The 16,555-nt window shown below is 38.5% G+C and overlaps 1 protein-coding gene across 5 annotated transcripts in view; it reads left to right on the top strand.

The window, feature by feature from the left end:
* Positions 1–16,555, top strand: part of PTPRM (protein tyrosine phosphatase receptor type M) — a 782,304-nt gene that overhangs the window by 507,508 nt on the left and 258,241 nt on the right. For all 5 annotated transcript variants that reach the window (XM_039255239.1, XM_039255236.1, XM_039255237.1 and 2 more), the window contains exons 12-13: positions 9,086–9,359; positions 10,393–10,429. In XM_039255239.1, coding sequence (XP_039111170.1) covers positions 9,086–9,359; positions 10,393–10,429 — 311 coding nt within the window. The remainder of the gene's footprint in view (positions 1–9,085; positions 9,360–10,392; positions 10,430–16,555) is intronic.

Raw genomic sequence — 16,555 nt, 5'->3', positions numbered from 1 at the left:
GCCCACCTGGAGTTATTTTGATTTGACCTGCATGATGAAAATGGGTATCAATTGAAATCCTAAAATTTAGACATTATGGATCTTGTAACTGGAGGAGTGATCATACAAGGCATGAAGAGTAGTTCCAAGTTTGCCTGATGATGATTTGGAGAGGGGTAGAGTGGAGTGGAGCACAGGACTGTGTGTCCCTGGGCACCTCCATCCGCCCGCCCCCAGAGAGCGGAGACCACTCTCAGTGCTTGGCCCTCACCTTAGGCATCATGGCGCCTGCGGGAGTCAAGGTGAGGAACCCTGTTCCTCGCCACGCCCTACGGTGCACTTTGCTAGGAGCTGAGCAGTATCGAGATTGTAAGGAAAGCCCTGCCTCTCTTGAGGTTGCCCATGAAGTAACTCGGGGAACCCTTGGGGCCAGGACTTCGGGGGGCGTCTGAGCTGGGACACAGTCCATTCCCTGCAGTCTTCTGTCGTCTGGATGTAGGTCCTTATGGGCTCTTGGGAAGCTGTTGCAAGCAGTCATTAGTGAGTGTGTTGGAAATGCTTGTTGGAACTTTGTTTGCTCAACTGGTTGGAGACAATGGGGACTGTGTAGGGAATCTAAGGACATTAGCTTATTTGTCCCCATTCTTTTATGTCTACTTTGGGGAGAACACCAGTGGCCCTGGGCAGGACCACAGTCTTTGGGTGTTACTGGTGGGAGTGTTTGGGCTCTAGGTCCAGCCCAGATGTCTTCAATGAAGCAGGTGCTCTAAGACATGGGCGTAAACACTGTCACTCCTCCCCTGTGTTCCCTTACCCTTGGGTTTGTGTACATGCTCTGTGCGTATGTGTCACGTACAAACCCATGTCAGGTCTCTGTCACCGCAGTTCTTTGTTGAAGCGACCTATTTCTGATACCCTAAAGCTAGTCTTCAAGGACAGGGACAGTCAGTACCTAACGCCTCCTTTTTTTCCTCCCCCGGGCCTGGCAGTGCTAAATACATGATAAATATTGTGAAATGGGACAGTGGGGGACATAGAAATGAACTAATTTTCTTCTCGTGTATTGATGTGGAGAGTCACCTGATCTTGTGCCAGGAGTTATAAGATATCAGAGCTTGAAAGGACCGTACTGGTCAGTCGATATTTATGGGCCAAGCTGGACCCAGTTCCCTGTGGTATGAAGATTCTTAGTTCAGTGTTCTTTTAAGGGCATCCCCTTGGGTTCCCCTGCCTCGCTGATGGTGGCATTTCCATTCCAGCTTACCTAGCCTGCAATATTACGACTTTTACGGACTGAAAGGTTCTCAATTGACTATAATACAGACATGCAACAATGAAAACATTTAGTGTGGCTTTGGTGGTATTCGATTTCCATTGTTATTCAAATCACTAGCACTATTTAAGAAAACACACTTTAATAATAGCTGACCTTGAATTATAATTTTTATAATCATGTTTGTTATGAAATTGTGATGATTAGATTATGATTAGCTTAAGTGAAATAAAATCTTCAAAGGAAAATGCCTTCATTTGTTAAAACAGGGAGAACTCCGTCTTAAGGAGGTTCCATCTAGGACTCGTTCACTTGAAATTTGGTGCCTGTTGTGAAGATTAATAACAGGTGGCCTTTTACAGAGCTGCTCAGCCTGAGTCTAATGTTTTAGTTTTTACTTTATTATCCCAAACCTCCGTAACTAAAGGATTTTTTTTCTTCCTGCCCTTTGTGCACAATATGGAACTGTAATTGACTTCATATTTCTCACCCAACCTTTCAGCTGTAATTAATATTTTATTATATCAGATTTTATCACTAACTAGCAGAGCAGCAGGGTACTGGACACATGCTCAGGCACGCTTGCACATGCACAGTACATGCATACACACATGCACACACGTATGCACACGCAGAACAGTGGTAACTTACAGATGCAAGGCTAGCTCCTTGAATTATGGCTGAGAGAACATAAAATATATTTGTGGTGCCCACAAATATTCTAAAACAATTTATGGCCAATCGTATCTAGAAGAGAGCAGGACAAAGAGAAATTAAAGTGGCTAACATAGAATATTCTACCCCCTGATCTTTTTATGCTGTGTGGCATGTTACCCAGTGCCTGCTGTCTGTGCAAAACTAGGGGCCAGTCAGCATTTCTGATTTAGTGAACAGGACCATGTTAGGTCAGCTACTCATGGTGCTAGTGTTACGTGAAGGACTCTGAAAAATCCTAGTCATGATGATCAACATATTGAACTGACCTTTTCTCCCCCTAATTTTTAAGTGGTGATGATATTTTTAAAATTTAGTTTAGTTGTACTAGGTTGTTTGAATTATTAGTGTGTGTCGTTTCTGTAACTGCTGACAGGTTTAAGAAAAGGACCAAAGCCAGAACAGGAAGAAGATAAATTCTGTTAGTTCATGGCAATAAACCTTAATCACACATTTTATATTACATGCTTTGCATATAATTTATACTTTCATTTTTCATCACCCTCCCCATCCTCAAAAAAAAAAAAAAAAAACCTTCAGGAAGATAGTAATGCTAGTCTTTAGTCTTTTTTTTTTTTTTTAATACATATAGGAGAGATGGTTTTACCACAATTTGCAAATTAAACTAAAAGGCACTATGAGGTACCATGAAATGAACAATATTCTACCTCCTTGAAATGATCAGAAGTGCGGACTTTAAAAGATCAGCAACTGGGGCCCCTGGGTGGCTCAGTCGGTTAAGTGATCAACTTCAGCTAAGGTCATGATCTCACAGTTGTGGGTTCAAGCCCCACATCAGGCTCTGTGTTGACAACTCAAAGCCTGGAGCCTGTTGAGATTCTGTGTCTCCCTCTCTCTGCCCCTCCCCGACTCATGCTCTGTCTCTCTCTCTCTCTCAAAAAAAATGAATAAATGTTAAAAAAAAATTTAGAAAAAAATAAAACATAAAAGATTAGCAAAAGCAACAATGAAATGGATTGTTAACTCCTCTCCCTCTCTCCCCTTTTCCTCACCCCCTGTTCTGTTATCCAGTTGGATAACCCTCCAATATTTTATGCTGATAAGAAATAGAATAAGTGGATAAGAAAAATGGACTTCCCACTAAGGGTTTAATTTTGAAATGACTTAAGACCAAAATGTTAAAGTCAATTTCAACTCTGCAGCAGGCTTCTACTCAACATCTTCAAAGTTAGAAAAAAACAAAAATATCTCATCACATTTGAACTTCCAGGTTTAACAGAGTACATGAAAGATGTTCCGATGTTCTTTTCTAGGTTACATGTCATGTGCTAGTCTATATAAATGCAGATTTCTCATTCTCCTTATAAAAGCCTTAGAGTTTTGTTGTAGGAAAGCCTCGCATAAATTAAACTTTAAATTAAATTTCGTTCCATAAGAAAGTTATAATACAGTGATGTCACACTTTTGGCAGATTCATCTTCACTATGGATCATGCCTTCGTACTGCAAATGCCGGAGGAACATTTTATGTAACTTTAAATTCCAGAATAGTGGAATAAGTATAGGGATGGTATGACTTTAATAAACATAGGGAGCATGAGTAATGCATTAAAAGGATAATAGAATATTAATTCGGCTCACTAACCTAGAAACTTCTGCTTGGCTTTCCATCCTTGAGAACTTGCTCTTTTTAATCATCATTTTTAGAAAAACCATTCAAAGAATAAGATTTTCAAAGCGACTTTTTGAGATTACAATTGTGGTTGGACAGATCTTATGAAATACACTAGTGAAATGATGTCATGGGCACCAATGAAAAACATATCCCTCAGAGAGTTCTGTTGAGGTGCCATTGACCTAGGTGCCAATAATGTGTTAATTTCCATCAGGGAGACAGCAATGTGTGGCAATTGGACAGCAGATAGGATTTAGCTATTTTTCATTAGCGCTTGGACGTTGATAAAGGGGAATAGAAAAGAGCTGCTTGACCTTTCAGTGCTTAAATTATTAAAGAGCAAATAGATTTGAGGTCTGGTTGCTTGCAAATCTAATTTCTCTTGTGGAGCCAGGATGAAAAGACATTTTGGGTTTGAAATTGCTCTAGTCAACTTAGTTCTTCCTTTAATATATCTGAAGATGAGTAGATGGTAGCCATTTAAAAAGTAATATAACTGGAGTAGAGTGGAGTGTATAATGTACCAAGCTGGCTAAAATGGGGGTCCACTAAAAGATCATTTAATTCTCAAGTTTTCATCTAATCCTCATAACATTCCTGCTTGGAAAAATTATTATTATTATTATTATTATTATTATTATTATTATTTTGCCTATATTCACTTAGGTAGTATTTAAATTACAAAACAAAATTTTCTCTCCTTAGGAAACGTCACATATTATATTGTTCAAGTTAAAGAAGTGCCTGGCACATAGTAGGTGCTCAAAAAAATTCCTAGAGTTAACAAATGATTAAATGCACACACAGCACAGCACACATACTAGCATAGTTGGGGGAAAGATGGGTGGGAAGTGAGAGGTAAAGGTTTGAGAAGGAGGTAGAAAAACAGAGAGGCAGTCTTTGATTCTCTCAGGGTTTATTATTTAATTCTGGGTTATCCTGAATAAACTTACAATCTACCCCGCATTCTCTCTTCATAAAACCTTTTTCTTGATAATTTCTTCTTCTGTTAACTCTTGGATATTCAAGAAATGAATCCAAAATAAACTTAGTATTAAATTTTAGTAAAGCAGAGCATATTTGTGATTACTGGTGTTTCTTCCCTACCACTACATATAATGCATATAAAATAAAAATTACTTCTGGATTACATGCTTTCAAAAATATGTATCTTATGGCCCACTTCATTCCAAGTGTGCTGAGATACAGAGATGACTAAATTGTAGACCTTTTCCTCCAGGAACTTGAGATTTTTAAAAACCTTCATAAATAGACACAAATTATTATTAGTCTTTATAAGAAATATGCTTTTGTGAGTGGGGAGCAGAGCAAGAGTATATCACAGTGGGGGAGCAGATCATGAGCCCCTGACAGAGGGTTCATGAGAGGGTCTCAGTCCTCTTATAAATTAGGGTCATCTTCTGAGAATGGCAGAGTATTTCAGTGTGTTGGAGAGAACAGCATTTCAGTAACAAACTTGGGTCCAGGCCAAGGCAAAGGAATAGAGGACAAAGTGTTTGTGATAGAATTCAAAATGGTGGGACTTGGACAGTCTGGAAGTGGTTGTGCTAGTCTTTCATCTAGAGGAGTTAGAAATGAATCATGAGTGATGACTGTCACCAATGGCACTGAAGTTCCTGGCTGGGATCAAGAGCTGAAGAGGACACCAGTCAGGTACTGGCCTCACTGCAAAGTCCAGGAATGTCCTCCCTGGAAAATTATTAATGACTCAGAGAGAGAGGGGAGAATGAACTGAGGTCAAAGGTGTAATTAGCATCTTCTATCACATTAGGATGTGATAAAGGAGAAAGAATCTCTATACAGTACTGAAATTGATTATGGGAAGTAGGTATGGGACCAGTTTGTGTGTCAGTTGCATCTACAAAAGCAGGGGAAGATGCCTACGGTGCAGACGGTTCAAATGAGCACCTTAACCAGGACTTTTAACAGGTGGTGCTGGTACTGCCTTGTCTGATGGTCATGAGCCCACGTCTGCTACTTCATTAGCTGTGAGCCCCAGATGGAATGGGCACTTCACCCTTGAGCCTCAGTTTTTGCATCAGTAACATGGGAAAACAAAGCCTACATGTGCAAGACTCCCAGCCTAGCGCTTCCTGTACGGAATAATTTCTGCAAATTTTGTCTTCACGTGTATCTTCACATTTCCACTTTGTCCAGCCTATGGGCTTTCCAGAGTTGTTTTGAAAGTGAAATTTTGAAAATCGTGTCATATAGCAAATAACTTGGAAACGCTGATAGAAGGAAGCCCGTGTTAAGCATCATTTTATGTAGAGAATTCCTTTGCAAAGAGATTAATTATTCCTTTGATTTATCCATTTTTTGAGAGTAGTTCTTGCATGTGGAATAAAATGCTGAATAGAAGTATAAATGTACCTTATCGATCTATCTAACTCTTTTATTTCATTGGGGTAAAGAAAAAGACTCAAAGGAATTAATTTAAAACCTACTTGTTAGCAGAATTCAGATTAGAGCATGGATCAATGCAAGTGCCACTCCCCCCCACCCTCCCTACCCCCGCCACAAAAGGCATTTCACGAGAACACTCACATATTCTTAGTGCTGTATGTATTTAGTGGCAGACTTGGTTAAACTTCTTCATGAATCACCTGTTGTCTGCTTTGTGCTGTCTTTGACTTTGACCTTGACCCATTACTCTTGCTATTCTATGACCGGATATTCTGTTTAATATTTGCTGCATATCCAACTACTCTAAAACTCAGCAGCTTAAAAATAACATTTCTGTTTTGCTGCGATTCTGTGGGCTAGTGGAGGGTTGGCTGGGCCATTCCTGCTCAGCGTCTCAGGATTGTCTTCCACAGTGGTCCACGCACATGATTATTAGTGATGCCAGTTGTTGCCTGGAAGTTCTTTGGGACTGCAGGGTAGAGTGCTTGCAGGTGGCCTCTCCAGTGTGACAGGTTCAGAGTCACTGGACCATTTTCTCCTAGGAAGCTAGCTTTCCTGGGGAACCAGGCTGAAGATCTGGAGCCTTCTCTGACCAGCCCCTTAAGAGTTACCAATTACCCCTTTGTTCCATTCTTTTGGTTGTATGTAGTCATTAAGGTTGGCCAACCACACTCTTTTGTTGTTGTTGTTGTTGCTGTTGGACACCTAAGCACTTTATTTTTTATTTTTATTTTTTAATATAATTTATTATCAAATTGGCTAACATAGAGTGTGTAAAGCATTCTCTTGGTTTTGGGGGTAGATTCCCATGGTTCATCACTTACATACAATATCCAGTGCTCATCCCAACAAGTGCCCTCCCTCAATGTCCATCATCCATTTCCCCCTCACCCCCAACCCTCCATCATCCCTCAGTTTGTTCTCTGTATTTAACAGTCTCTTATGGTTTGCCTCCCTCCCTCTCTGTTTGTAACAAGTTTCCCCTTCCCCTCCCCCATGGTCTTCTGTTAAGTTTCTCAGGATCCACATATGAGTGAAAACATCTGATATCTGGCCTCCTCTGACTGACTTATTTCACTCAGCGTAATACCTTCCAGTTCCATCCACCTTGCTGCAAACGGCAGGATTTCATTCTTGATGAAAAGTGTCATCAAGAGCCATGTCAGAATATGCAGATATATTTTAAAGTCGCCACATCTAACTTTACATGTAAGAAGTCAGGAAGAAGGAGGCAAGAAATACAGGTCCGCTTTACCTCCATGTGTGTTCTTGATCTTCCTAGAGGAAGATGCTTCCCATCTACGTGTGGCCTTTCGTGTGAGACCCATCACGCACTGAGCATTCTATCAGATTTGCCGGAGCATCTTAACAGAACAAATAGAGAGTCTCTGAGGTTAGGAGGTTAGGAAGTAAGAGTCCCATTTCTTGCTTTTATTTATTTATGTTCACACCACACTCAGAATTTGCATTATCATTACACTGTAAACCTACAGTACGACCTGCCTACTGAGCAATCATTCTGATGTTCTGCAACAATTGATTTTTCTTTGGACAGGATTACAAACTGAATAGCAGCGGCTGGATAGCATTCCCGTAATAGAATGTGCTAGGTGTACTCCCAGAAATAGGTGATTTCACGGAATGTACATTCAGAGTTCACATGGGCAAGACCCAAAGAGGGACATCACCAGGCCCTCCCCAGGCAGGTGGGGTTGGCAGGCACCTCTCACCTGTTCTTCAGTATTAACAAGTACCCCCTATGAGCAACTCTAGGATTGCAACATTGTTCCAGGGAGTCAGCGTGCTTTTCTGATACAGTGAGAAAAGGATGCACTTCCTTGCTGGAATCAATCAATTCTGGATTCAGTTTTGAAAGCTGCTGTGAAGAGTTAGTTTCTCTCAGTGTTGGAAACTTTTCCCCCCACCAAAATGACACAAGTGTTCATCATTCTCTTAAAACGTGTATCTTCACAGAAACATCCATTTTTTCAAAGTTGGTTTCATTCTCCTATGGTTACTTCGAAATACAGACATTGGAAGGGGGAGGGAGGAGGGCCGGTAGGTGTGGAACTTCTGGCCGTACAGCTGTCTTCAGAACATGCCATCCCCTTCTTCTCTTTATATATAATTCAAATAACCCGGTTCAGGATCCAAGTCTTGGCTTTTGAGATTCCAGTCTCTTTTCTCAGATCTTCTTATGTCCTCTTCTTTCCACTGATCTGATATGGTGAGGGGCAAAAGAAAATAAGAAAACATGGGACGTTAAACCTTGCTCAACGTGAATTGTTACATACTGTGTTTTGTGACTTGTTCAAATGTCACCTGCATTCCTTCAGATGTCATTGAAGAAAATAATACATTTCCTTTTTTAATTTTTTTTTTAATTTTTAATGTTTGTTTAGTTTTGAGAGAGAAACAGAGCGTGAGTGGGGGAGGGGCAGAGAGAGAGGGAAATACAGAATCTGAAGCAGGCTACAGGCCCTGAGCTGTCAGCACAGAGCCCGAAGTACGGCTCGAACCCATGGACCACAAGATCATGACCTGAGCTGAAGTCACACCCTCAACTGACTAAGCACCCAGGAACCCCCTACACTGTCTTTTTAAAAATAAACTTACAATTAATATAGTTTCATTTTTTAGGTAAACTGAGTTAATTTTCTAAAAATTCATCTTCAGTTACATGTGGGAAGGACATTATTTTAGTGTCCATCTCACATAAACAGCAAATTGAGAGATAGAGTGTGGAGCCCGATTCCAGGGTGGGGCTCAGTCTCACCACCCTGGAATCTTGACCTGAGTTGAAATCAAGAGTCAGACGCTTAACTAAGCCATCCAGGCAACCCTGGGGTGAGAGAGTTCCATGGGAGAATATTAAGCCCCTTCCTTCTCTTTCACTGAGCAAATATTAAGTGAGGATCTATTAGGTACTAAGCACTTACTGACTATATCCATTGTGTTCTTTATTTTGGATATCCTATGGGTCCATGCAATTGACAGCAAAGGGGATCAGTTCAATCCTCATAAAATATCACTGACAATACTTTTTTCCCCTCCTAGTGTCTATCAAGTAGTTGTTGAGGAAGAACGACCTCGAAGAACTAAAAAGACAACCGAAATCTTAAAGTGTTACCCCGTGCCAATTCACTTCCAGAATGCATCAATACTGAACTCACAGTATTACTTTGCTGCAGAATTCCCAGCCAACAGTCTCCAAGCTGCTCAGCCTTTTACTATTGGTGATAATAAGACCTACAACGGATACTGGAACACTCCCCTTCTCCCCCATAAAAGCTACAGAATTTATTTCCAAGCTGCTAGTAGAGCCAATGGGGTAAGTTTTATAGATGGCTGTTTACCTAGGCTATTTAGGGTTATTAATGTGAACGTAGATTAAGGAAGAGAGTAGTAAGAAATAAAGTCATGCTTTTGTTGTGTTTTTACTTGGAACAAATGTATGTTTGTTTGTGTTTTTGTCTTTGTAAACTTATTTTCACCTAGAGAAATTTATGGAAAGAAATGAATATATCTGTATTTGTTTTGGTAGGGAGAATATATTCTCAGCATGATGGTTTTTATTTTCAGTTTTTACTTGTTACCAAAAGTTGGCTAGCAATTCTGCTTCACTTACTGTTTTACAGGGAAATAGTATAGCTACAACACATACATTCAGCTCATTTAAAATTTTGCGAGATACACAACATCTGTCTTTCTAGCATATTCTGTCCCATTTCTTTGGTTCCACAAGAGTTTATGCTTCCTATAGCTGTAACTAAATTAGGTTTCTTTTTTTTTTTCTTGAGAGAGAGAGAAAACAGCTTTAGAAAGATAAGATGAAAACAAAATAACAACTATGGAGTCGTTCCTGAATTTTTTCCCCTTTTCTGTTCAGACCAACCCAGAACTCGGGTAAGATACTAAGATCTCCTTAGCGAGTTTTCTGGACACCATGTTGGTTTCCCTCCTTCATAGCCTGGGTCTATGTATCGTTGACTTGACTTTTGCCATGAAAAGTGGGGGAAATCCAGGACCCAAAGTTCTTCTCCAGTAATGTCTGCACAGAGAGCATGCAAGGGTCTGGAGAAAACAGGGCCCCTAGGCAGGGACATTTTATGTGTAGCTCATTTGCAACCCACTCCAGAAATGCCCACGGCCATCAGCTCCGGAGCCAGAATATGTATCTGAGAATGGTACAAGGGGTAATCATTGTGCGAGCATGTATCTAGTGCCGTTCATCGCTGTGTGATTAACGCCACACTTGGAACAATGAGCTCTTTCCTTATCAGCATTTAAATAGAACTATAGATTATTTTTATTTGTTTTAAATAAAACACGAATAGTGATTTTTTTCCCCCTCTTTGACACAGGAAACCAAAATAGACTGTGTCCGAGTGGCCACAAAAGGTACGTTGAAATCGTGGGATGCTCTCCCAGTTTATGTCCTTTAAATCTTTAGATGGTATTTCAAAATTTCTTGTAAGGTTAACTTCATTGAAATAAGTGTGTCTATCTGTGGGTGCATGTATTAGAGTCTTAGCAGTAAATACTATTTCATGTCGATACCATATTCCAAGCAGTTTTCAATGGTTAGCCTTTTCAAAATTCTTTAAAATAAAATTAATGTTTATCTGCTTTCAGTACATGTTTTTTAAACCATAGTAGCATATGCAGTAGTACTATGAGTAATAAATCTTCATATGTAAAGTAGTAAAATATAGCCTGATATTTTTGAACAAGTATCTAGGGATAAGAGCTCTCCCAGATGGAATCTGCATGGGCTTTTTCCACCAAACATGGGGCAATTGAACCCAGTAACTGGGTGATTTTAGTGGAATTTCTGTTTCCCAGCCCTGGTTAAAATTCTGAGAAAATGTGATCAAAGACAAGATGTCGAAGTGGCTGGGATTCAACTGTCATAAGCTTGCCACACACAGCCTCCTAAAGAAGAAAGTATGATTGTGTGTGCACACATGAGCTGTAACGTCATCTTGCTCACCTTGGAATGTGATTTTACCCAGGGCATGGGAAATGTATGAGAAAATGCTCTGAGAAATATAAAATCCTGCATTGAAATGAGGCATTATAAATTAACACCTGTAGTTCAGTACACCCTCTCAGACCATCACAGTGACCATGACCATGATAAGTTCTATGTGATTTAATTTAGAAATGATAGCATGAAGGCATCCTTGGGTCTGTGACTCTCGATGTAGTCAGACCAGAGTCAGTCACCTGCATTCTATTGGGTAAAGACACCTTGTTATTTCACCGTCTCCCTTGCAGGGAGTATAGTTTGATATATCATGGACATCCATGTGCATGTTCAAAATTCTCATTGAATTCTTATTTCCTGAAGATCCAGGACCTTTTTATTCAGTTAGCTCCTGGCTTCATGGTAGGTGCCAAACACTGTGTCAGGTGCTCATGGGCTCATGTTGAGTTTCTAAGAATCTATTTGTATTGATTTTGAAACATTTGGTTTCTTTAGTGTCATATTTTACTTGATTAAGTGCCTTTATTTTTAGGAATAAATTAGTAATAAATGAGCACAGATATTGGTATGTTTTATAAACTGTAATATGACCTTAGCTATTAATTAGTAAGTATTATGAAGCCCTTGATGAAGTATGGATATTCTTAGACCTCCCAGATCTAAGAATACCCATGCTCCAATTGTTGTACTGACTTCCCCTTACCGTCAAGGTCTGAAAGAGTAAATCCACTTCCACAGTGCCTCATTTGTAATGCCTTACACTGAAATCTCAGCTAAAAGGTTTGAAAGCACTTTCAAACATGTGTCACCTGTTTCTTCAACATTACTATGAGAAAGGAGGCAGGCATTGCTATTTTTATTTTTTAAATGAAGAACATGCATATTTTTAAAGATGAATTGACTTAACTAAGGTCATTTAGCAGATAATCTGTGGGTCAAGGCTTAATTCTAAACCTTTGGACTCCTACCCTCAGTGTTTCCACTGTAGTTCATGGCTTTTCACCCAGCATAACCTCAGGCCAATTATAGTATTGCATTGTATAAGTATCTGCTCTCCCCTTTATTAAAATTGGTCCCTGCCCAATTTACTCTGAAAGCAACAAAATCTGTCATCATGTTCATTTACATAGCTAAATAATTATATAAATAACACACTTGTAGATACGGAAATCTGACATTGGCTGTTTTCACAATAGATTGAATTAGATGGTGATTTGGATCATTTTCTTCCATCAGCTAGATTTAATCAATATTGTAATTTGTTTTTCAGTTCACCAAAGGATGATTAGGCAATCAGATGACCTGATTGACTGAATATTCCCCACTCATATTTTCTAAGTCATTTGCAAACATTTATATAGTGACAAACTCTATCCAAATAAACTCTTGTGGGGATAGAGGGGAACCAGTGTTAATAGTCATTACATAACATTGTCCTTTCCATTCATGAAAGCATAATACAGAGGTAACCTTGGGAGATACTCTCCTCACAGGTAAAACTGCACTGTCTGGTACTATTTTATTTTATCATGTTCTACATGTGCAGATTCACAAGTATAAACTTCCTTTATAGCACAGTCTAATGATTCACCACTGCTATAGTCAGATAATTTTTCTTTATTCATGCTAAAAGTTCTTTCAGTGGTGCAGGAAGCCATTCCATCTTGACTACTTAGTCAAAACAGAGAAATAGGCAGTTCTAATACCTTTATTGGTATCCTGCAGGAAGGATGCTTGAAATTGAAAAGAGTTCAGACTTTCTGTGTTTTGCCACATATTGCTGACAGTGTGGTGGCTTAATTGAATTTTCAGGCACTAAACCACATTCCTAAGCAGCATTTTGAATTTACAAAGATGTCGATGCTCTCATGAAACAACTGTTGACAAGTATCTTTATAGAGAAAGTATGGAGGTGGATTTGTTTTCACAGGTAGCTAGTTTGTAATTCAAGTATGGGTATGTCTCTTAAAGATATATTTCATACTCTTTATAAATTCAATGTTGTGATTATTTAATCATATTCCAAGAGTATATTTTGACACTAATCATCTCAAATATAAAGCCTTATAAAAATTAGACATGGAGGAAAAACCTAAGGTATGTTTTTACCTATCTCTGAATGTGTGGAGGATTGCCTATATTTTCCTGTATCCTTTAATTTATATCTCTGGATTCCTCATAGGTATATGTGACTGTATTTTGATTGTTGGCTAAGGCAGACTCATCACAGAATATTCTCTCTCTTGAGTTAAAAGATAAAGACACCACACAGTTCTAGAATATGCATAATGTTTGGCTACTACCCTCAACCTGTATGGTGGAGTTAACAGAATAGCTTTTAACTCTTCCAAGATCCTCTTAGTTTTATTTTGATTTTTAATGGCGTTCACATTTTTATAGGTGGATTCTTTTCAAGACCACCTGGTCCAACTGTGTCTTAGCAGTTCGTATATGTGTTTTCTTTGACTTTTGCATACCTAATGGCTGCCTTGCGGTCAGTGGTAGGGCTTAACCTCCTTTTATGCTAGTTCTGGAAGGCTTTGTCGATTATCAACTCTAAATGGACAGGATATACTTAAATATCAAAACCTTTCTTGTTAGTAAATTAGATTTCTCATATTAATTAAATAAGGTATATTCATTCTAATTGATACTATAATCGATTTAAATGGCATATTTCACATCAGTCTTCCATAAAATAATATTTTCCATAACACGATGCCAGTAATCTTTCTCCCAGATGGGGTAGCCACTTGGCGTCTTCCTTGTTCTGCATTTATTTTAAAACGTTTGTGAGCACCTTCTAAAAGGTAGGCATAGTATAATCTGTGAGACTTCCTAGGTATATAAAATATATCACATTTAAAATTCTTGAGGATTTTGAGTTCGTAAAAGTTTGGGTTTTTTTTGTTTGTTTCTTTCTTTGTTTTTAGTGTATGGGGGCTGGAGTCACGTGTGTACTTATTCCTTTCATTGCTGTGATTTGGCTAACAGCAGTGTAACTAGAAATCAAAACAAAAACCTCATGAGAATACATGCTAAATTCTTTCCAAAGGCATTATAGGAGCTACACTATGTCTTAAAAAGAATACAAACCGTTATTCTAGTGTCATATTCTTAGGTGAATTTTTTGTGCAAAATACGGTTCACTGTTTTTAAGCTCAGTAATTTATTTAGCTTACATTTGTACTGCGGAGCACATGTACTTTGCTGGAAGACCTTCAGAAAACTTTGAAGGACTTCCATTGTCCCAAAACAATTCCTAACTAGATTCAGAAATTTGAATGTTTCTTTTTTTAATCACCAGGCTCTTTGAGAAGTTTCTCTACACTGTTTTCCTGTTCACTTTTTTTTTTCAAAGACATACCATCGTTTCTGGGCCACAGTGCTCACAGAATGAAAGCACACCAATAAAAGAGCTGAAAAGAATGTTGATATGCACGGCTAATTAGGATTCTTTTTAATTATTCATATTCAGTACACGAGAAAACAAATTATATAGTAAGACCACTCATCTATGCAAATCTGCTATCATCTAGCTATGGATTTAGAAATAGAAATATAGATATGATCTACATTTATAACTCAGCATTTTGTAAAGAAAATATTTTCTCTGCTTGATCTGAAATAGTCTTTCTAATAATCATCATGAATATATCCAGGCCCCTGAGAAGTTACCAAGGGAAAGAAGTCTGTTTAACTTTGTTCAGCCCTATGTTTCCTAAATCATTTGACCCAAACTCATTTTCCAAGGAACACGAGAGTCATGCAAAAGAGTTTAGTAAATACTAGTTGATCAGATTCCAGAAGACCCCACTGCATGCAACTGAAATCGTACTTTCTAAGTCTGATATACTTTTTATTCCTCCATACATACTTTTGGACCTAAAATACATCCTGAATTTATCAGCTACTATCAGATACTGTCTTCATAGCATAGGATTAGAATATCTGACTTTATTTTACCAAATTTAGCCATATTCTCTTTTAGAATATAATTTTATTGATCTTTTAAGACAGAGGACAGTAAATTTTTATGTAAAGGGGAGATGGTAAATATCTTAGACCCTGTGAGCCGTGTGATTTCTGTCACAACTACTCAGCTCTACCGTTGCCGTGCAAAAGCAGCCATGGGTGATGTGTAAACAATTAAGTCTGACTGTGTTCCAATAAAACTTTATTTGCAAAAGTCAGCGGTGGCCCAGCTGACTCCCATTTTAAGGTAATTTATAACAGATCCAAGTTTTGTCCTTGTAACTGAAAATCATAGTTTCAAATGAACACTTTACAATGCAGAACCTAGAGACATATAAACATCCCTTCTGATATCTGTAATGCACTTTTCCTTATGGGGCTTTTCAGCCTCCGGCGGCAATTTATTTGCCTTTCATTTAGCTATGAATACATGGCTGTCCAAGCCAGCCATTTTCAAGTAACTTTGCGTTCATATTATTTATCTTTTTCAGTATTGGATAGATGCTCTGGTTTTGATAAGACAACACAGTTTTTCTTAAAAAGCAGAGTAGGTCACATTTTCCTGCACGTAATAGGACATCACACAGGAACTTTGGTTGAACAAGTCTGTGACCCAGCAAATGTTGGATGTATAAACTTGGTACCGACTTTGTAACAAGTCTTAGAAATTGCCTTCCTTTTAGTGTTTACAGTTTGCTATATCAGTATGCAAAACTGCATATTCTACCCTGTCAAGAAAATTATCTCTGTAGTACCCTGGGGTTTCTCCACTTTCTGCCTCAACTGGTAGTTTATTCATCTCACTTAGCAAGACTAGAAAGTTTTCATTAATAATGTGTGAAAGACGATTATCCCACTCTTGAACCCAGTTGCTACAATTGTCTAGTTACAAGAAGCAGCACCGTTTGAATGGTGCAGAGGGATATTTCAAAATATTATGCAGCAGCAGTTTTGGGTTTAATTGTCTGCAGATGGTAGATGATCTATTTTCCTTACTCGCTGCCACATTTCTAATAGCACCCAGGCTGTTCCATGTAAATTAGTAATCTTTCATGTAAGCCTGTCCTTAATTTTCCAATATTTTTTCTTTGCATCATTTTCCAGCTGTATCATGTTAGAACTGACGTTTTAATTTTCTATTTTTCCCCCAATATCTGTGTGTCATAAATGTTAACCATTTAAACACAACCGCTGAGCTGTGTACCAAACCAAGAAGTTCAACTGGTCAGCCTCCAGAATCTTAATCATGTCTTTGGTCACATGTTAACCATGACAGACTACAGCAAAGGCAGTTACTAGTTTTAATTTTTTGAACTGATGCTTTGAGATGCATTTTTTTCCAGCCCCTTAATGTGACAAAATAAGGTTCCTAAATGGAAATGTTCTCCACGAAATTTAGTTAGCAAAGAAATCTCTCTACAGAAAAAATGTCTTTAATGAAAGAAGATCATGGTCTCCACAAAGGTGATTTTAGCAAGAAGAGAAAATATTGTGACTTAGGCAGCAGAATTTTAAGTGACCTCATAAATTTTAAAAGCCTAAAGCTTGGGTCATCAGAATTA

The sequence above is a fragment of the Hyaena hyaena genome, unplaced genomic scaffold (genome assembly GCF_003009895.1).
Source record: "Hyaena hyaena isolate Hyena2069 unplaced genomic scaffold, ASM300989v1 scaffold_515, whole genome shotgun sequence".
Lineage (NCBI taxonomy): Eukaryota > Metazoa > Chordata > Mammalia > Carnivora > Hyaenidae > Hyaena > Hyaena hyaena.
This window is presented reverse-complemented; position numbering and strand designations above follow the sequence as displayed.